At 42.0% G+C, this 23434-nt stretch overlaps 1 protein-coding gene across 6 annotated transcripts in view; it reads left to right on the top strand.

The window, feature by feature from the left end:
• Positions 1-775: 775 nt before the first annotated feature.
• Positions 776-23434, top strand: part of myb (v-myb avian myeloblastosis viral oncogene homolog) — a 36613-nt gene continuing 13954 nt past the window's right edge. The window contains exons 1-9 of one of the 6 annotated variants that reach the window (XM_055635953.1): positions 776-879; positions 10851-10968; positions 12846-12917; positions 13747-13839; positions 14411-14631; positions 17872-18103; positions 18478-18558; positions 19203-19307; positions 20598-20852. In XM_055635953.1, coding sequence (XP_055491928.1) covers positions 863-879; positions 10851-10968; positions 12846-12917; positions 13747-13839; positions 14411-14631; positions 17872-18103; positions 18478-18558; positions 19203-19307; positions 20598-20852 — 1194 coding nt within the window. In that variant the 5' untranslated portion in view covers positions 776-862. Of the gene's footprint in view, positions 880-3754; positions 3918-10850; positions 10969-12845; positions 12918-13746; positions 13840-14410; positions 14632-17871; positions 18104-18477; positions 18559-19202; positions 19308-20597; positions 20853-23434 lie in introns of those variants that run through there. The other 5 variants (XM_055635955.1, XM_055635957.1, XM_055635951.1 and 2 more) reach the window with 5 other exon arrangements.

Below are 23434 nucleotides of genomic sequence, written 5' to 3'. Positions count from 1 at the left end.
CAGCCAGTGACTCCTCCACGACCCAGGTGCCTTTCCTTCAGCCGTAGCGCCCTCACCCTCGCCCCATCCTTCCCCACCCAAGTCCCAGTGCCCCTTCCCAACCCCGAGTGTTGTTGCTGTACTTGAACCCCGGAGACGGTAGTGGCCTTCACCCCCCCCCCCCCCCCCCCACACACACACACACACGCACACATGCATCTTGTACGTAGCCCTGAGGAGACGGTAACGACCCCCAGTATCTGAAGCCAGGAGACCCCCACCCCCAGAGCCCCCTGTACCTCAGCCCAGGAGGTTCGGGAGTTACCAGGGGTGGGGGACCCCTAGTACCTCGACCCAGGAGAGACGAGCGTACGTGCCCCCCCCCCCCCTCCCTCTCCTCCTTCTCGTCGTCTTCGTCCTCCGGGACTCGGTCAACTCTGTCGCCCTCCCCCCTCGGCTTCCTCGCCTTCGCGCTCTGGGGGCGGGGGCGGCGCGACGGGGGCGGGGGTCAGCGCGCGGCAGGGATGGGCGTGGGGGCGAGCGCAAGGATGGAGGTGCGAGCACGCGGCGAGGGCGAGGATTGTGTGTGTGTGGGGAGGGGGGTGCGAGGGGGAGCGCGCGGCGGCGCGAGGGAGGGAGGGGGGGCGGAGGGTCGCGTCGAGATGCCCGGTACCTTTTGAATCGGGAGGATTCCACTGAGCGAGAGGCTGCGGGGCAGGTGGGAGAGACGGGGTGGGGGAGGGGGAGGGCGGCCCAAAATAAAAGGGAAAGGGAAAAGAGAGAGAGAGAGAGAATCCTAGCCCCGCTTGGGCGCCGAGTCTTGACTGAGATTCTCGAGGAGCAGCGAGGGGGGCGGCGTCGTCAGCGGAGGGGCTGCGGCCCCATGGACGGCTCCTTCGGGTAGGTGTGAAGGCGGGAGTGAGGGTGGGGCCGTGCGGCCGCCATTTGCAGGATCACGTGGCGGCCCGGGCACCAGCGGTTGACGGCGGGCGATTCAACGGCAAACAGCCGCTCTCCCGGTCCCTGCGGGAGGGGTAGATATCCGAGGCCGGGCACCAGACGAAGCTGTGATCTGTGTAGGAAGGAACTGCAGATGCTGCCGGGCAGCATGACTGGAGAAAAGTGAATGGGCGACTTTTCGGCTCGAGACCTTTCCTCAGAAGAAGGGTCTCCACGCGAAATGTCCACCCAGTCTCTCGCTCCAGAGCTGCTGCTGCCACCCTAGCATTTTTGTATCTGTCTGCCCTGGTTGATCTATGCGGGGCCGGGGAACTACTAGACGAAAGATTTAGCTCGGCAATTGCCATCCCCAGCATCCTGGATCAAAGGCAGGAATAACGCCCACAACTCCCCCTTCCCCTCGACTGAGATTCAGCTCGTAAATCAAATGTTCAGCTCGATGATCCAGGCAAGAGGCCGGTGTAGTCGTGGCGAACACCGCCTCCTGCCCCACGGACGCTGCTCGACCTGCTGAGTGTTTCCCATCCGCGACTGTGGACGACAGGACACAAGGTTCCCATGTACTTTCTTCAAATCAAATTCCGAAATACCCTCACAATACCCCCGAAATGCTCGCAGTTCACCGAATACCCCCCCACACCTGTTCCAGACGGACTCATGTTCATCTCTAGTACAAATGGATAAATACTGCTGCACAGAACTGGCCGGATGTGCACAATTCAATTCACATGAATCTGCGATTGGCGCTGCTCCGGCATCGTGCAAGCGAAGCGGACCGCGGAGGGGCGCAGACTGACCCAGAGCTGCCTGCAACACACCACTGATCGGCCAGCCCGACGCCCCCACCTTTATCCCATCAAACGTCGGCCAACCCGCAGTGATGGACAGACAGACATCGTCCAGAGAGTAACGTGCACCCGCTCTCAGTGCCATCAATAACCGTCGGGGAAATATTAGGGTAACAGTGTAAATATTAGGGTAATTCAGCATTAACTTAATGAATTGAGACCTTTTCTTGCAAGCGAATTTGGGGAAAGTGGGTGATTTTTGACGTTTGGTAAGCTGGAGAGGGTGGGGGGGACTCCCGAACGGACCTGGTTGCAGACACAACAGGTCCGGGGTTTCCGGGAAGGTGTTTGCAGCAGTCTCAAAAGTACTCAAATGGATACCACCGAACTAGAGGGGGTGTAGGAAAGGGAAATAAGGAGAAAACGACGGTAACGGAACTGAGGAAACCATTGTTCAAAAAAAGAGGAAGAAATGAGCCAGAGGCAAGATTATTGTATAAAAAAAGAAGTTTGTTTTCAAGGACTGACCCCGAATGCAAAACAAACTGTGGGTGACTGTCAGATGAGTGGCACTGTCAAATATTAAAGTGGTTGAAGATTCTAGTTCTGACCGAGCCACACAAGTTGGGGATCCCCGACCACCACTCGGCACGGCGTTTGCATTGGAAATAGAAACTGATCATATAAGATCTTGCAAGTCATCTGGCCGTAGTTTGTCATAACACAGGTGGTTTAATGTGGGAACACACGTAAAATACCCGCGTATGGATTAAAGACGGAGCGCGAACAGAATCAGCAAATCCAAAAATAAAAATTTCGAGTAGAATTGTAGAAAGAATAATGTCATGGCAGGCTATTATCCAGGATAATAATTTAACGGGTATTACAGACATCTGTAAATCAATTAGATAAATGCAGATTCATTTGAATGAAATTGTGCATATTCGGCGAGTTCTGTATCCACTTGTACTAGAGATGAACATGAGTCCGCCCGTAAGGGAAAGTAATAGGTGAACTGCGAGCATTTCGGGGTATTGTGGAGATGTTTCGGAATTTGATTTGAAGTGAAGTTCATGCACACGAACTGCCGCCGATTCATGGGGACCTTGTGTCCTAGCGTCTCCAGCTGCTTTATGTTTTATTGTCCCACACACGTGTCAGGAGTGCGCAGGGAAGAGAAAGTACTGCGGTGATCCAAGATCCCAAATTATTGCATGTTTTGAATGTAGAGTAGACCATCGTCACGAATAATGTCTACTCTTTAAAAAAATAACAATTACAGCAAAAAGATCCTAACATTTTATTAATAATGAAAATGTAGAATGCTGAGTTTGGTCAATAAATTTTAAGCAATAGTTTTGAATACATTCTGTACTGATTTGAGAAAAAAACAATGATTAAATCTTACATTTCAGAAGACACCAAGAGGAAAATGCATATTTGCTTTTCTATTTTGTTTTAGTACTATGGTTTACGAACAAAGAACCCTCGTTACTCCATATTTAGGTTTCATTGCAAAACAAGGTTGCGCCATCTATGGAATAAGCTTTCGACCTTTTGATAATACGAGTAAAGCACCATCTGATCTCTTAAATTTGGAGTTTGGATGTCTGGTCGGGCAAAACATTATCATACTTTCAGAATGGTAATTATATTTGGATACATAAGCCCCCCAACACCCCCTTTCCCAAGTTTTTTAAGAATAATTTCACCTAAAACGAATCAACTGGACCTGTGCGCGACTGACATTCTGCAGTAGAAAGTCGTTTTTAGAATGACAGTGTGTAGATTAGTAACAGGGAACCCCCGCCCTCCCCCCTCACCCATCCCTGTATTGTGTGAGTGACTTGGCAGATGAACAAAAGTACATTATCCACACTTGTTTACTTTGTAAAGTTGGAGAGGGTGGGGGGCGCTGCTGGCGCTGCCAGAGCGGGGATTGCAGGAAAAAGGCGGGTTTTACTGAGAACCGCCAAGATCACAAGTGCGCCTGCGCATTACATTGACTCGGGTTTGGGCGCGAGATTTGGCGGGAGGGGAGGGTCCAGCGCTTTGTTTGTAGGAATCTGTGTTTACAGAGCGTACACTTTAATCTCAACTTGCTTCCTCCTCGTGTGACTTTGGGTGATCACTTGCAGCGACACTTCTTCCGCACACTAAGAAACTCATGGCTCGGCGGCCACGGAATAGGTAACTATTATGCGTTTTGACTGCTGCCTGATGAACAAACAATAAATGATTCTTGCAGAAAAAGGAAGAACTTTCACTTTAATTTAGTGAGGTTTACACTGTGGTTAGAGTAGAAGACCTGTTAAATAGTGAGCTAGCTCTGTCCTGTTGAGATATTTCATGCAGCTAATTTATGAATGGATCTGGAGCCGCGTACGTGTGGTTTGCTAATTGCTTCTGCAATAAAACTAAATCGTCATTTAAAATAGAATCAAATTGAGATTATTGTCTCAATTTATTAATCGAAATTATGTATATGCGGTAGGTTTAAAAGGTGCAGAATCTGTATTCATTCATGTTCGCTGATTGTGAGTGACAAATGACAACAGCGCTAAGATTGAAAAATGTAGATAGATCCTTTTATGCAATAACCATTAAGTCTAAAAAATATAATTTATATTACACGTCTCCGGAGTATTGCATACGGAACAGTTTTATTACTGTTAACTGCAACGTTGATACATCATGTCTATCAACACGTTGCTTACACATGAAAGTGTTGACTGCTCTGTGTTTGTGTGTAGTTTATATTGTAGTTTCGCAGTTGCTATGATCATTATTCACCGAACTACGAGCAAGGACAAACCGAATGCTTTAAGATTTAAGTATTAAATTTTGATCAATGAAGTAGATAATTTTTTTATTGTTTTGTTAGTGCATGAACTGGTGAATAACACGTGGGTATTATTTTTTTGTAAGCTCTATGAAACTGAACACAATTCAACACAATATGAAACATTCAACACAGTATAAATAAGGTGGTTCTTAACTGTGTCATTAGAACCTGAACTTGGCAGAGACTCTGACCTGGGTTGTCATTTAGTTAATACACGGAGCAGTGCCCGTGCCAGAAATTGCTCAGATATCTTTCTCGAACTTGACCATTCGTCCATGACTAACATTTGTGGTCTAAGTAACTTGAGTATACCAGATACTTTATCGTCATTAAAATCCGAATGAACCGAAATGGGGAACAATGACACCTACCCAAAGTGTATGACACATGATCATAAAGTTATGAGTACTCGCAAACGGCGGAAATTCATTACGGCCGAGATAAATGATAGGATTCTTTCAGAATTTCAGGACGAAAAACACTCGCACCTATATAGTAATGCGGCAATGGTTTAATTTAATGTAGCAAGTTTGGTTTGTTCACACACGAAAAGTACCGAACGGAGATTTTGACCAGTTAAACAACTACGAGATTTTGACAGTTAAATAAGTCAGAGGGCCGTAGTTGTTGTGTTCAGTGCATGAAGTGCCGAGTTCGTGGTTTATTGAGCTTTCATTTATGGGTCACTGGAAAAACTATCTAAAATCTCGCAATTGACTGTAGAGACGTTACGATCGCGATACTATGAACTCGGCAACATTAAAAAACATTTACCTTTTACTCTGTTGTCGCCAACGTATTGGTTTAGCATTATTTTACAAGTACCAACAACTAGTAGAATTCAGAGTTCAGTAAAGATTGTTCAATTATATTTAAACTGCCGGTAGCTGGCTTGAATTTTCAATAGATATATCATTTGCGGCGAAGTAAGGACTTGAAGATAAGATACTCAGTAAAGCGGGGCCAGATTAAAAAAAATGCAACCACTTTTCTTATGGTTGATCAGTAAGAAAAATATTGTCACCTGTTAGCTATTACTTTGTCAGGATATATTGATTTTGTTGTCGACTGCAACAATGTGGTTGTTTCTGTTTTCCAGCATATGCTCCTGGTGTAAATATATGTCAGTTTGTATTGAATTGTAGAGTTTACCATGTGAAGGCATGCATGTTTTCTCAGAAGAGAGCAAATCCTTTTTAATATGTTATATAAAATTTGATGTAGCATATGAAGGATCATTTTGGAAGTTCATTGCGCTTTTCAGTCTCTGACAATGTAACCATTATTTTTTTTACTGCAGATCAATCCTGAAGTTTAATACCCCAAAACATTTTTAGACCAGATGAACCACTTATGCAATCATTGTTACATGTTTAAAACTAAACATGGTACACCTACATTTCAATTGAACATTTGTTTTTAAAGGTGTAAATGTTATTTTATTTGTTTCACAACCAAATACAAATCTTGAATTGCCATTCCCCAAGTAGCTCCCAAATGAAATGCAATGTTTCATTGGGGAGAAAGTTTGACTTTTCTTGCCCGACCACTAGATGGAGCAATCTGCAGGGATAGAGAGGGGGGGGGGGGGGGGGGGGGACAGTCAGGAACAATGCCTCCTTCAGGCTGAACTTGGAGTAGTATAAGTGGTGGCTCCGATGCATCTCATGCAATTGACAGTGCTGATAGCAGTCATAGCGTTGTATAACAAACAAAAGATCCTCAGTTAAAATGCATTGAAGGATGTAGCTTAAGGAATAAAAGTAGTTGTAATTCTGTTCCCATTTGTTAAATTAGATCTTAGTTCTCAGTTTGAAGAGAATAATTTCAAAGGGCATAGTATTGAAACATATTAATTATAGGGATGTTGTACGTGAGGTCAAAGGGCATAACACACGCAGTAGCTCAAGCCTTCTGGAGTACAAGGCAGCTTTCGGCATACAGTAGTAACACACGAAACACGTACGTTCATACCTGTTAAAAACCGCCAAAATGGGCAATTTTTGCACTGTTAAAAATTGTGGAAAGAGGTAACCGTGAGAGAAAACCGCCAAAATCACAGCTGCTCACTGACTTGTGAAACAGCAGCGTGCCTGCGGATTGAGGGCAAGTCCCGGCCCTGACTGCCCGGGGCTGGAAGGTGACTGGGCGGTCTGAACCTGAGCACCAAGGTTCAAGCGACCGAAAGAGCGGATCCCTCCGGACAGCCCCCATTCTCCCCCCGAGGTCAGCTCTGTCCACCACGGCTGCCCTCCGGCCCGTCTCCCTATGTCCAGCTGCTCTGTCACGGGCTGTGGATCGGTAGCGCACACACACGGGGTCGGATGGAGCGGGGCCACGGCTCCGGGCAGCAGACACACGAGGCCATAAACCGGCAATGTCCCCATCGGCTGCAGCAGAGTTGGGGACAGTCTGGTCCCTCCACCCACCCAGAGTCACTGACTGCACCGGTATCGGACGCGACCCCCACACCGGAGTGATTCATCTGACCCCCACCACCACACGGGGTGATTCAACCCCCGGACCCCGACACACGACATACAGGGTGATTCACCTGACTCCCACCACCACAAGGGGTGATTCAACCCCTCGACCCACACACAGGGTGATTCAACTCTCCACCACCACACGGGGTGATTCAACCCCCGGACCCCGACCCATACAACCACACACGGGGTGATTCAACTCCCCGACCCCCACCAGCACACAGGGTGATTCAAACCCCCGACCCACAAACGGGGTGATTCACCTCCCCGATCCCCACCACCATAAGGGGTGATTCAACCCCCCGACACCCACACCGGGTGATTCCCCACCCACGACCCACACACTGGGTGATTCACCCGACCCCCACACAGGGGTCCAGACGGCCTGGGGTCCGCGAGTGGAACCAGTCAGTGTGGAGTCCGGATGCTGGGACAGAAGACTGCCTGTACTGGCAGCCATAGTAAGTGCTTACCTGACGTTCACCGCTTGTACTCCAGAAGGCTTGCATGGCAACAGTATGGGTCGTGACTTCGACTGCCGTGTAACCTCCTTATTCCAAAAAATGCTGGTGGAACTCAGCGGATTGAACCGCATTCTAGGGGGAAAGGAATTTCATTAGTTATAGGAGCAGAATTAAGCCATTCGGCCATCAAGTCTACTCCGCCATTCAATCATGGCTGATCCATCTTTCCCTCTTAACCTCATTCTCCTGCCTTTCAGGTTTTTACCTGTGATAGTAAATGTTTTCCCCCTATTTTGTTACCCTATTAGTGGGGACACTTGGCGATACTTAGTCTTTCAATACTAATGGCACTGATATCCATTTTTAGATGCGTTTTGCAGACATTACTCAGGATATTTGGAGTTTGCACCCATAGATTTTGCTTACACTATTAGTACAGAAATAATTCTGGGCTTGGGGATCTTCATCCTTTTCTTAAGTATTAGCATATTTCTTGAGCATGGCTCTTGGCAAAAGTTGCCATTTTTCCCATGCCTATTTACTAAATGACATACATATTACCTCCTTACAGAGAACATTTGATAGTAGAAATTGTCACCCATGACTCCTTCAACTAACTTCCTCATCATTAGAAGCATGCTCCCTAAAGACATTATGATGTCAAAGTTGGCATTCTCCACCCAAGCCTCATAAAGTTCAAAATATTAATCCTGCGTATGAAAAAGGTGATTTTTGTGGTCAGTAAGACTACTGTGTGACTTTTGTGGTCTGGGTCTACATAATTGTCAGGGTTCTTCATAATCATTAGGGTGACTTATTGTTTAGATCTTGTATACGTGTATTTGTACAATTATTTAATTTAACTATGCCTTACAACTAATGTTTGAATAACAATTGTAAAAGAATACTTAAAATTTTAAAGCAGATCAAATCCTACTAGAATGGCATTACTAGAAGGCAATTACATTTTTGATATTGTAGAATTATACAAATAAAATAAACATAAATGGATATGAGAATGTTTATAATGATTCACTAGACTGAGTGGGACCCATTGGAGGGCTGGTCCCCCAACGCAATATTCCACCTCCACCAATTCCAATATACACACACCCACACACACACACACACACACACACACACACACACTGACTCATTCACACACACACTCAATCAATCACACACTTACACACACAGACTCACACTCACAGACTCACACACACTCACACACACTCACACTCACACATACATACACACACACACACACACACACACAGACTCAGCCACAGAGACACATACACTCACACACACACACACACACACACACACACACACACTCACAAACACACATACACTCACACACCATGTAAGACAGTAAACTTTCTTGAATCTACTCACACGGCTGAGCGCGGCCTCTCCACTATGGGGCTTCCGCAGTCAGCGGCACTTCCGCAATCAGCGTGACCTCTGCACTTACCGGAAATTACACAATCAGCATGACCTGTCCACTAAATGTCCACCGGAAGTCACGAAATGAGCAGGACTTTTGGACTAAACAGAGTCGGACCTAATAAAACATTTATTCCTTCCAAACACAGTCGAACCTAATAAAGCATTTATTCCTTCCAAACACAGTCGGATCTAATAAAGCATTTATTCCTTCCAAACACAGTCGGACCTAATAAAGCATTGCAGTTTCAAGCACAGGCAGGGCAGCAGGCAAAATAACTCATGGCATTGTCATTAAGGGCTAACAAATCATTTATTACAAGTACATTGCAGACTCACAGTTCAGTTGATTCACAGCTTAGAATAATAGTCGTTGCCTCTCCCTTGCAAACTTGCAGAGTGACTGACTCACATCCAGGCATCCGGGATTTTTTTGTCCTGTCCCCCCCCCCCAGAAGGGCATTACCTTAATTGCATTGATTGACAGGCGAGAGGACCAATCAGCTGATCTCAAGGAATTTTAACCGCTCATAATTTTTTTTTTCCATCGATGGGAAAATTCTCCGGGCTGACTCGGTGGAGGGGGACTGTGAGTAAGATGGCCAAAAATCGCAGTGATACAGGATAGCGTTTTTTTCTAAAATCAATATACAGCGCAGACAGGAAGTGGTCAAGATGAGACTTTTAATTATACAGATTAGCAGTCATACATGTTAATTGTAAGCAACATTTCCATTATTAATGGCATTGTATTGTTTCAAATGTGCCTGCTAATTGATCTGGAGTAAATAGAGTTAAATACTCTAGACATATAGTAAAAATAATTTTTGTGTGGAATTTTAATTCTATAATTAAATAGATAATGCTTTTAAAATCATAATACATGTCAAGACATTTGCTCGAAAAGTTATTTGGAATGTGTTCATGCTCCTGAGCTATTGCATTACAGGTGCACAACCTTTTATCCGAAAGCCTTGGGACCAGACACTTCTCGGATTTCGGAATTCTTCGGATTTCCGAATCGAAGATTTTTAGCATAGGTTAGGAAGGTAGCGCGGGCGGCTTGAAAAGTCTGGAGCGGCTGCCTCCTCCCCGGAGCCGGGGAATCATTGTAAATCATTGCTTAAATGTTAGTCAGTTAGTTTGGAGGGATTTTATGTGGTGGGGGGGGGGGGGGGTGAAAGGGGAAACTTTAATTCTTAGTCCCCTACCTGGTCGGAGAGGCGGGGAGCGGTCAATGCCTTACCGGGTCGCCATGCGGTAAGCTCCGGAGCGCTGTGGCCACCGACATGGTTGCGGGCCGAGCTGGATTTGGAGCGCCGCGCAGCCAGGGGTAGAGTTGCCGGGGTCGGAGCTACAACCGGCGCCGGACGCCCGCAACCCCAGTTCTGCGATGTTGGGAGTCGGCGGCCACAGCGCTCCGAAGCTTACTGCACGGCGACCCGGTAAGGCATTGCCCGCTCCCCGCCTCTCCGACCAGGTAGGGGACTAAGAATTAAAGTTTCCCCCTTCACCCCCCCCTTCACATAAAAGCCCTCCAAACTAACTGACTAACATTTAAGCAATGATTTACAGATGTTTAAGTGTCTCCCCGGTCTCCGGGGAGGAGGCAGCCGCTACAGTAGTACAGACCTGGGTTGACCGTGGGTCGGTTCGGGTCAAGTTTGGCGCCAAACGCGAGCTTTGGTGTGCAGACGACATCCTGGAAAAAATGTCCGGTTTTCGGAGCTTTTCGGTTTCCGGAACTCCGGATAAAAGGTTGTGCACCTGTACCACATTTGAAAAAAACCCGTCTAGAACGTTGTTATGTTTGATGACAATATATTCAAGTTTGGGAGATAAGATTGATATCTAAATATTAAAAGTATTTTATTTGTAGTTTATACAGTAGTGATGAGGAGGAAGAAGAGATTGAAATGTTTGATCATGATTACGATGGTCCACAACCAAAGTCTTGTAAACGGCAGTTAAGTAAAACTCGATGGACACGTGAAGAGGTATGAGATACAATCTTCTTTTAAGATCTGAAGAAGCAATAAAATTAAATAATGTCTAAATGTATTCAGTTGTACTAATTACTTGTTATTCTTTTAATTCTTGAAATACAGTGTCCTCCATAATGTTTGGGACAATGACCCATCATTTATTTATTTGCCTCTGTGCTCCACAATTTGAGATTTGTAATAGTAAAAATCACATGTGGTTAAAGTGCACATTGTCAGATTTTATACATTTTGGTTTCACCATGTAGAAATTACAGCTGTGTTTTATACATAGTTCCCCCATTTCAAGGCACCATAATGTTTGGGACACATGGCTTCACAGGCGTTTGTAAATTGCTCAGGTGTGTTTAATTGCCTCCATAATGCAGGTATAAGAGAGCTCTCAGCACATAGTCTTTCCCCCAGTCTTTCCATCACATGTGGAAACTTTTATTGCTGTTTATCAAAATGAGAACCAAAGTTGTCCCAATGAAAGTCAAAGAATCCATTATGAGTCTGAGAAACAAGAATAAATCTGTTAGAGACTTCAGCCAAACGTTAGGTTTACCAAAATCAACTATTTGGAACATCATTAAGAAGAAAGAGGCGAGCTTACTAATTGCAAAGGGACTGGCAGGCCAAGGAAGACCTCCACAGCTGATGACAGAAGAATTCTCTATAATAAAGCAAAATCCCCAAACACCTGTCCGACAAATCAGAAACACTCTTCAGGAGTCAGGTGCGGATTTGTCAATGACCACTGTCCGCAGAAGACTTCATTAACAGAAATACAGAGGCCACATTGCAAGATGAAAACCACTGGTTAGCTGCAAAAATAGGATGGCCAGGTTACAGTTTGCCAAGAAGTACTTAAAAGAGCAACCACACTTATGGAAAAAGGTCTTGTGGACAGATGAGACGAAGATTAACTTATAGCAGAGTGATGGCAAGCGCAAAGTATGGAGCAGAGAAGGAACTGCTCAAGACCCAAAGCATACCACCAAATTTGTGAAACACAGTGGTGGTGGTGTTATGGCCTGGGCATGTTTGGCTGCTGAAGGTACTGGCTCACTTATCTTCATTGATGATACAACTGCTGATGGTAGTAGCATAATGAATTCTGAAATGTATAGACACATCCTATCTGCTCCATTTCAAACAAATGCCTCGAAACTCATTGGCCGGCAGTTCATTCTACAGCAAGACAATGATCGCAAACATACTGGTAAAGCAACAAAGGAGTTTTTCAAAGCTAAAGATTGGTAAATTTTTGTGGCCAAGTCAATCACCCGATCTGAACCCAATTGAGCATGCCTTTTATATGCTGAAGTGAAAACTGAAGGGGACTAGTCCCCAAAACAAGCATAAGCTAAAGATGGCTGCAATACAGGCCTGGCTAGAGCATCGCCAGAGAAGACACCCAGCAACTGGTGATGTCAATGAATCTCAGACTTCCAAGTAGTCATTGCATACAAAACACTAACCATGAGTACTTTCATTTACATGACATTGCTGTGTCACAAACATTATGGTGCCCTGAAATGGGGGGACTATGTAAAACACTGCTGTAATTTCTACATGGTGAAATCAAAATGTATAAAAATGGCCTTTATTAAAATCTGGCAATGTGCACTTTAACCGCATGTGATTTTTTTTTCTATTACAAATCTCAAATTGTGGAGTACAGAGGCAAATAAATAAGTGATGGGTTTCATCCAAAACATTATGGAGGGCATTATATATTCCTAAACAATAATCACACTCAGTTATTAATTTAGCTGAAATCTATGGCTATTTGGGGCTATTCAAAATGTCTTAGAGGCTCAATTTGCAATTTTAATTATTGTGTGTATATTAGCAATGAATTTAAGCAGTTACTTCATGTTTTAAAGGATGAAAAGTTGAAGAAACTTGTTGAACAACATGGAACAGAAGACTGGAAAATTATTGCTAATTTCCTCCCTGTAAGTACTACTTACAACGGTGTCTTGGTATAAATCCAAGACAAAGTAAATATGAGATAATATTCTCATTTATTGTTTATTGTTTTTGAAAATTAATGTAACTTAAATTAACTATGAATGGATAAATACATGAACAGTGTATAGCAATCATCCAAAAATAGTAAATCCAATTGTTTTACACCCATTTGTTTGTTTGAAATGTTCTTTGAGGAAAGCATTTACAATAATACAGATTGAATAAATAGCTTTGTTCTAATGTTATTAAAGTAAGAATGATTTTTGTTGACTTTTAAATATATTTTACATGTTATGCTGAGATATAAAAAAAGTTTAAATTTCTCTCAGAATTGGACAAAAAGCCATGTATGATTTATGACCCTTAAATCGGTCATTTAAATTTTAGATTATTTCATTTCACTTTCACCACATACATTAAGCACCTGGACCGCTATTTGACACTGACTTTTACTGCAGCTGTTACTTTGAGATTAAATGTAGTTTGATGAAGTAAAGAACTGAGAAAAAATAACGATGAACAAACAGTGACAAAACTGAAAAATACCTTAGTCCATTTTTAAATGAAATGTCCTTTAGGGGTGTTATGGTAAAATATGTTCTGAAACCTTTTGATGTTTGCAGTAGTTGGAATCGCTGGACGCTGGGTTGTTATTCTCTTATTGTCTCACACATTTACATACTTCAAAAGTGAAATGCAGAAATGAAACTTGTCTGCTCAGTATTGTCTTGAATTAAAGCCACAAAGTGTTTTACATTCTCTTGATATCTTTAAAACATTAGAATAAGTTCCTGTATGTCTTTACATAACTAGAACCGGACTGACGTGCAGTGCCAACACCGATGGCAAAAAGTTCTAAATCCTGAACTCATTAAAGGTCCTTGGACAAAAGAAGAAGATCAAAGGGTAGGGTCATTTTAAAAGACTTTTAGCACTTAGAAATGTATTGTTCTTATATGCTTCCTGGTATTTCACCCAACAAATCCCATAGTGATGAGATGCTGACCAGTCAAACTAAGAGAAATGACAAATAATGTAATGATGTAAAAGCAAGCAAGATGCTGGTTTACAAAAATAAAAGTGCTGGAGTAACTTAGCAGGTCCAACAGCATCCCTGAAGAACATGGATAAGTGACGTTTTGGGTCAGGATCCAGTTCAGTCTGAAGAAGGGATGTTTCTCCAGAGAGGCATCCAAAGAAATTCTCCTAAAATGGAGACACTTTTTTTCTGTATTGTGGATAATATGTTATATTTCCTCCCATAGGTCTTCATTCATAGGTTTTGATGTATGTGAACGACTGTATTTTAGTAAACTATAGGTAAATTAATTTAAAAATAGTAACGCATGAACAATGTTGCTATTGCTTAAAAGATTAATAAACGATTTAAAATAAATGAAAATTCCATAATTTAGAGTACCATTCAAATTTAAATAACTTGGCTATTGCCGTGTTAAAACTGAACATTTTATTATAGGTAATAGAACTTGTGCAGAAATATGGCCCAAAGCGCTGGTCTGTTATTGCAAAGCACCTAAAAGGGAGAATAGGAAAACAGTGTCGAGAGCGGTGGCACAATCATCTGAATCCTGAAGTGAAGAAAACATCCTGGACAGAGGAAGAAGACCGAGTTATATATCAAGCACATAAAAGACTCGGAAATAGATGGGCAGAAATAGCAAAGCTACTTCCTGGAAGGTAAATACTGAATAAGTGAATGTTGAAATTAGACCTAACAAAAATATCATCATAAAGTCCAATGGAGTACTGAAGAATTATATAATTGAAGGAACTAAACCATTGTAATGGGATTTTTAAAACAAACTGATATACGGTAACAGAGTTACAAGATATAATCCAAGGAATACCTGTGTCAGAATGGATGATGGAGGGAGTACTCAGTGTAATGCTGAGAGATGAGTATTTGGATTACTTCCATATAGTTTGCAACAATGAAATGAATTCAAAAGCTGCAATGCATTTACATTTGCACATAATACTAAACTAAGAGGAACAGTGGAATGATAAAACTGAGAAATTATGATTTGAACAAAATATTTCAGTAGATAGGCAGATAGAATTTAAAGTGGGTAATGTGAGCATGCACAGTTTTTATTGAAATAGCTTAAAAATAAGTTAAAGAAGAAAACCAGCTGTTCCAGTTTTCCCCTTAAACCTACATTCATCATTTGCTGCCTGGTGCCAAATGCTTATGTACCTGAGAGCCATCCAGTGAACCTGTTAATTATGCTCATTTATCTGAGAAACAGAAAACATGTTAATCCAATGTTGATTAAATTTGTTGGTACTCAAAAGAAACTTGTTTGTGTACATTTCCTATACACAAAACGTATGAACATCACCAGCTCTCTGGGTCATTTTGTATTTTTTTAAATCTTCCATATAGACACGCAGTACTTAATAGTGTATGAATATTAAGAATTGAGCTTTACCATGTGACATTAGACCATGCTGACAAGTTCTAGAGTTTCAGAAATTCATGTGATAGGAGCGAAATTAGGTTATTTGGCCCATCATGTCTACTCCGCCATTCAATCATGGCCGATCTATCTCCCTCCTAATCACATTCTATTGCCTTTTCCCCCACAACCCTTGGCACCCATACTAATCAAGAATCTATCTATCTCTGCCATAAAAATATCCATTGACTGGCTCCACAGCCTTCTGTGGCAATAAATCCCACTGATTCACCACCCTCTGTCTAATGAAATCTCTCTTCATCTCCTTCCTAAAGGAACATCCTTTAATTCTAAGGCTATGAAATTAGCTTCCCCACTCTCTCCCATCTCTCCATTCACTCTATCCAGGTCTTTCCCTATTCGGTAAGTTTCAATGAGGTCGCTCCTCATCCTTCTAAACTTCAGCGAGTATAATAATAATAATAATAATAATAATAATACATTTTATTTCTGGGTGCCTTTCAGACATCTCAAGGACACCTTACAAAGATTCACAGGAATAAAAAACATATAATCAGAATAAAATAAATAATAAAGACATCGCAGAAATACAAATTAAAAACATAATTCAGTCCAAAAACAAAAAATCAAAAATACAATGTGAAGAGAGAGCAGCGGCAGCTAAAGCGCGCCAGCATCCACTCTCTCTTCACGGCAGCCATCTTGGACAAAGACTAAAAGGATTACGTAGAGACAAAAAATCATCCCCCCACAATGGATACCACTGTGGGGGAAGGCACAATGTCCAGTCCCCAACCCCAAGTTCACCCAAAGTCAGGCCTATTGAGGCCACCGCAATTGCCTCTACGGAGGTCCGATGTTCCTGGCCGTTCTCACCGGGTGGTGTTGCCCCGGCGTCGGGAGAGTCCTTTCAGCGGCTGGGCCACCTGGAACGGCCGCTTCCAAGCTGGAGACCGCGGCTTCCGGAGCCGACAAGGCTGCGCCGGTTTGGAGCTCCCAGGCTCCCGATGTTGAAATCGGCGCCGCCCGCACCGCTCCGCAGACCCGCAGACCGGAGTTGTTGCTCTTGGCGGTCCAGCTCACCAGAGCTCCAGCGTGGCGACCCAGGCAAGGCATCGCTCGCTGCGCTCCGCAATAGCGCTCCAGCGCTGTGCCGCCACCGAGGCCGAGGTGCTGGGCGGTCCCCGCCAGGAAACGGCGCTCCAAGCCCGCTGGTAGGCCACGAGGACGGGTCGACGGGCAGCCCGGAGAAAAAGCTGCCTCACCGACCAGGTAGTGACCTAGAAATAAAATTGCCCCCTACCCCCCACATTAAAAAGTCAATTTCTCCAAACGGACGAAACACAGGACTTACTAAAAACTTTTTAAAAAGCGAATTAAACGGACGGCTGCTGGTTAGCAGCCGTTCCCCTAGAGGGTCCTGAGTATAGACCCAGTGTTGTCCAACGCTCATCATATGTTAACCCACTCATTCCTGGGATCATTCTCGTAATCCTCCTCCGGACCCTGTACAGAGCCAGCACATCTTTCTTCAGATATGGGGACCAAAATTGCTCACCATACTCCAAATGTGGCCTGACCAGTGCTTTATAGAGCCTCAGCATTACATCCGTGAATTTGTACTCGTCCTCTTGAAATAAATGCCTTCCTTACTACCCATTCGACTTGTAAATTAACTTTTTGGGAATCCTGCACCAGCTCTCCCAAGACCCTTTGCACCTCTGATTTCTGTGTTCTCTCCACATTTAGAAAATAGTCTTCGCCTTTATTCCTACTACCAAAATGCATGACTCCACACTTTGCTATACTGTATTCCATCTGACACTTCTCTGCCCAAGGATTGCGTGTGCAAATTGTCCTCATTATTAGCTGGGTAAAAAAATGTAGGCATTTATTGACTCACTATTTGATGGGAAATATAGACAATCACAATCTACATTTCAAAGAATGCTAGCCAGGCATTTCAAATAACTTTGGTTCAACGTAAATGGGCACATTCTTGTTTTATATGTAATTAGGTACAAAGTGCTGATATCTTTTGTTCCATGACGTTTTGAATGGGCTAATTTCAACGATGCATCTATTTCCATTTGTTGACATAGATTTTCAGTTGGCTGCCATTTTAGTAGGTTTTTGGAAGGAACATAGATTACAATGTAAAATACGTCTTTTAGGCTCTCCTGTCTATTCTGGTATTTATCCTGCACATGAATGTTTATTCTCATCAATAAATAATGCCTACACAACATAGATTTTATGTTCTGAGTTCCATGGCAAGATACTGTAAGTTGCAATTAACTACTATGCTGTATGTCCTCACAAAGTGTTACTGTCTTGTTACACTGCTATTTGAAGGGGCAGGCTGATATTTCCATTGATGGTTGGTGAACTATAATACAGCCAAAGACTTCTGATTTCACAGCATCGTTTATTTTCTCTTGTTGTTTTTGGATAAATTGTTGATTAATGTACATTTTCAAATTTTCTGCATATGTAGGACTGATAATGCTATCAAGAACCACTGGAATTCTACAATGCGTCGTAAGGTAGAGCAAGAGGGGTATCTGCAAGAGTCCTTAAAAACAAACCACCAGCCAGTTGCAACAAATTTTCCAAAAAATAACCTCCTTTTGGGTTTTCCTCATACTCCTCCTTCTACCCAGTTATCCACTACCCGACCCCAAGTTAATGGTGACTATGCATACTTTCATCTGCCTGACCCACAAGAGGTAGGATTGCTGTGCTTTTCAGTAACTTTGCTATACTATATCTGTACGTATTTACATTGAACAGCAAACAGGAAAAAGTTGTTCAGTAACCTATTCCAGAATAGGCTTTATTTTAAGTATTTCTAATTTACATCACATTTTTTATTGCCTACATTTAAAAAGCTTCCTCTTGTTAATATTGAGGGTATTTGAGGTACTTGATTGGTAGCTGTTCATAAACAGCAGAATCTATCATTACCCTGTTTCATAAATAATATTGACGATTTAGGTTCTTTTCTGGTTGAAAGTATTTCATGCTCTCAGTATTATAATGCATAGAACAATAATTCAGATAAATAGCAGTTTTGATTTATCCCTTTTGTTATTCTGTTCAGATTTCTAATCAAATGCCTTACCCGGTTTCTCTGCATGTGAATATGGCCAATGTTCCCCAACCAGCCACAGCAGCTATTCAAGTAAGTTAATTTTTTTTCCCCCTGATTACTTTAATGTGAGTTAAGGGGCTGTCCCACTGTACGAGCTAATTCAAGAGCTCTCCCGAGTTTAAAAAAAAAATCAAACTCGTGGTAAGCACATAGAATGTACGTAGCGGGTACGTTGGAGCTCGGGACGTCTCTTAGCAGCTCGTAACGCTAACGGCAGGTACTCAGGAAACGCGGTAAGCTCGTGAAGACTCGTGAAGATTTTTCAACATGTTGAAAAATGTCCACAAGAAACCTGAGTACCTACGAACGGCCATTACCGTAATTCTCCGAATCGGGGGAAACTCGGGAGAACTCTTGAATTAGCTCGTGCAGTGGGACAGCCCCTTTATTAAGACAAATGTGCTTTTGGGTTACTTTCAAATTCTTTTAAAGCATCTTCCAGGAAATACACTATTTAATCAAAAGTTTTATTTTAGAAGATATTTATCCTCTATTTTAGCAGCTAGTTTTTACCACTTATCCTCAAGGAAGTTCATTGTAAATTCATTTGGCCCTTCTTGGTTGGCTTGGCCTCAGCTTTGGTAGCTGAAATTTGGAAGTCTTAATCAGTGTAACATCTTATTTAAAATCATACCCTTTGATCTTCTTTCTTTTCCCTCAACTCTTAATTTCAGAGACACTATAATGATGAAGATCCTGAAAAAGAGAAAAGAATAAAGGAATTAGAGTTGCTACTAATGTCGACTGAAAATGAACTGAGAGGGCAGCAGGCATTACCAGTAAGAATGTCACTGTGCGGCTTGGATAAAGGGCTAGCAGCTTCACCCCAGTGCTCTTTTCTCTCCTCTGTACCTCTGAAAGGCTCTATATTAACTTCAAATCCTTAACGTTAAACCTGAAACCGTTGCAAATTAATAGTGTATACAGTTTTTCATTTAATTATTTTACAAAAGTCTTAAATATTACTGAACCAACAAGTATATGCTTCAATGTTGTATTGAAATATATTTCCTCAGTATTGTACCAATAAATGTTATGTCTTTGAAAAAGTTAATCTAGAGCCAAATTCCAAATCTATCTTTTGCTTTCAAAGGCTATGCTCTTTTATGCATTGCATTTCATCACTTGTATTATTATTATTTTTTTAATTGCATGTTTGGTGTTTACATCAGTGTTTTTAAACTGTAATACGGTTATTTACACATTATGTACATTACACATGGCTGGTCAAATTAACCGATTTTGTTTAAATTATTAGCAAATAGTGATGCATGAAATAAAATCAGGCTTTTTGATTGGTTCCATAATATATGAGCAGTAATTCAGTTGTAAAATAAATCGTGCTGGTGTTGGTTTTATTGTATGTGGTAAAAACCAGATAAAACCAATTGAAAATTAATGGCCAGCATGCTTGGGATTTGATGAGGATTATTGATGCATTAGGTTTGCATGACAAATAACCTGCATGACAATATACATAACTGTACTAATAGATTACATCTAGAAACTACATAAAACTGATTTATTTTAAATGTTTATAATTTCTTCCATTACCTGACTACATATTAAGCTTATCTCTAATTTCTCCTCTATTTTCTGATAATTTTGATTTGCGCACCTCTGTGTTGCGTTGGTGTGAGCTGTAGCATCAAAAAGGGTAAGCTGCAGTAATTTACTGCTTCAAAAGCAACTCTAACTCAACATTCTGATTTGGCCTACACTGGAACTAGTACAGAAAAAGCACACATCTTTGCAAATTTTATCTATTATCCCAATATTATCCCTGATTAGAACAAGGCTCTGGTGGTTATTGAATTATTTTATTATTTAATGAGGAAGTTTAAGCAGTTGTTGCAATATTTCAATATCTTCATTTTTCCTGTTGAGGGAAGAAAAAGATGAGTTCTAATTTAGCTAGCAAAGCAACATCTTGTATAGTTCTTTACATGAGGTTTCAAGTGCAATTTACAAGAATGATGCAACTGCTAAAATGCTTCAGCTAATATCTGATTCAATCGTGTGCAATCACATTGCTAACTTCCTTTAATTTCTCTCTTCCTCTTCTGCAGACTCAAGCTGCTAATTACTCTAGCTGGAATGGTACTGTAGTCATTGATAATGCAGGAGTTCACAACAGGACTCTAGCCATTACTTGCCTGGGGGAACATCGACAACCTGGACATCCACCTCACATGGATCTTGGTTCCATGCCAGAAGAAAGTGCATCACCAGCAAGGTGCATGATTCATCCTAATGGAATACTCTCACCCTTGAGAAATGTTCCACATTCTGATTATACAGAGGCACTTCAACTCCTAGACTCAGTGAGTGATTTTTATCAACCTGATTATTGTTTTAATATAGGATTTGCATCTATTTAGTTACTTTTAAGTTGGCTATTGAATTATGAATTATGGTTAATGGATGGGCTAGTAAAAAAAACATCAAAATCTTTCTAGTCATATATGTTCATCTTTAACTGTAATTTCAAGATAATTTTAATATAAAAATCTGACATTTTTTACCTGTTTTTATAATAGCACATTTACTACTTGTTCTAAATCCCCCTGGAAAATAAAATCAGATGGGATGCAGAAAGAGCACACAATCTGGCAGTGCTCATTTTGCTATTCTGCCAAAGTTGAAAGTACTGCTCTATTTGACCTATCTGCACCCTAAATCTAGTTACACTGTTAAATCCTAGAATATTTTTTTCAAAGATGAATGCGTGCCATGATTTGTGCTGTATACTGAAACAAAAAAATTACTGCATGCTGAAACAAAAATGGGTAGGTTAGCAAAAACTGTAAAATGATGAGGGGAAAACAAATTTATATTCAACTAATATTCATTCATATTAATATTCATTAATATTTTTCATGTAGATCGTACTAAAATCTTGGAGCAAATTAAAAATTTAAATGTACAAGTAGTTGAGAAAGGGATATTCCCATCAAATGTTATTACACGTTTGAAAGCTATAGAATTTAGCAGTTAGTTACACAGGTGGCACTGTTCGCCATTTTTAGATTCGTGCCTCCCAAATTGTTTCAGGATCCATCTACATGGGGTGATCTCAGCAGTTTAGACTTCCTTGAAGGGGAAGACAGCACACCTAGCAAAAATATAACAGCAAAAATTACACAGCTCCAGCACAAAGAGAGCAGCGTTTGCAACTGCGAAGGACTTACTAATACAAGCCTAAACAAAAGCATGGTTTGTCAGGGCTCCCCTGCTTCGTTCAGCCAACCCTCTCCTTCAAAGTTCTGCACTCCACCAACAATCCTTCGCAGCAAAACGAGAAGCCATCCTAATCATTCACCTAATGGTGATAGTAATTCCTCCACATTATCTGACTTCAGCTACTCTACTCCCAAGTCTGCCCATGTCAAAAGTCTGCCCTTCTCTCCCTCACAGGTAGACGAACAGTAATCAACAGATATTACTAATACTACAACGGACATAAAATGGTTAACAATTTAGAAACTAATTCTGTGGAACAAATGACTAATCACTTTTGTACTCGCTGATTTGACTATGTATTTTTAACCTACTCACTACTGTCCCTCTGACCACTCTTCTCAGATCAGCACAGTGCGAATTAGTTATGCTTTTAATTTTGCACTTAATTACCAACTTTATTCACTGAGTTTTCTGGAATATGTTTAGTTTTTCTTTTCCACTTGATGTTCATTTTAGTCAAAATGTTGTGTTTCCAGTAACTAGGACATGAATCCTGATATCCAGATATAAAACTTTCCAAAATTATAACTACAAGGCAGTCATTTCAGTTGTTTGATTTGCATCTTTTTAGTTGATAGATTCTCATTTTAAATGTTGTTAAGTTTATGAAAAGCATAACTGAAGCAAGTTGGAATAGTCAGCTAGCCATCACAATTTCTGTTTAGTCAAACAGAAGCTGTTGTGGCACACCTTGCACCTGCCTACAAATGACCAGTAAAGAGGATGTTAGGACTTTGGACATACTGGGTTCCTTCTCCCTGAACCTTAATTGGGTCTTAGGGTGATACAGTGTGGAAACAGGCCCTTCGGCCCAACTTGCCCACACCGGCCAACATGTCCCAGCCACACTAGTCCCACCTGCCTGCGTTTGGTCCATATCCCTCCAAACATATCCTATACATGTACCTGTCTAACTGTTTCTTAAATGTTGAGTCCCTGCCTCAACTACCTCCTCTTGCAGCTTGTTCCATACACACCACCACCCTTTGTGTGAAAAGGTTACTCCTCAGATTCCTATTAAATCTTTTCCCCTTCACCTTAAACCTGTGTCCTCTGGTCCTTGATTCACCTACTCTGGGCAAGAGACTGTGCATCTGCCCAATCTATTCCTCTCATGATTTTATACACCCCAATAAGATTATCCTTCATCCTCCTGCGCTCCAAGGAATAGAGTCCCAGCCTACTCAACCTCCTTGTAAATCTTCCCTGTACCCTTTCCAGCTTGACAACATCTTTTCTATAACATGATGCCCAGAACAGAACAAAATACTCTAAATGTGGCCTCACCAACGTCTTATACAACTGCAACATGACCTCTCAACTTCTATACTATGACTGATGAAGGCCAATGTGCCAAACACATATTTGACCACCTTATCTACATGCGACTCCATCTTCAAGGAACCATGCACCTGCACCCATTCCTTCTCCCCAGAGATGCTGCCTGTTCCGCTGAGATACTCCAACATTTTGTGTCTACCTGCAATCCTAGATCCCTACGCTCTACAACACTTCCCATAGCCCTACCATTCACTGTGTAGGTCCTGCCCATGTTAGACTTCCCAAAAAGAAACACCTTACATTTCTCTGTATTAAATTCTATCAACCATTCCTCAGCCCACCTGGCCTGCTGCAATTCCTCAGCCCATCAAGATCCTGCTGC

The sequence above is a fragment of the Leucoraja erinacea genome, chromosome 5 (genome assembly GCF_028641065.1).
Source record: "Leucoraja erinacea ecotype New England chromosome 5, Leri_hhj_1, whole genome shotgun sequence".
NCBI classification, from domain to species: domain Eukaryota; kingdom Metazoa; phylum Chordata; class Chondrichthyes; order Rajiformes; family Rajidae; genus Leucoraja; species Leucoraja erinaceus.
This window is presented reverse-complemented; position numbering and strand designations above follow the sequence as displayed.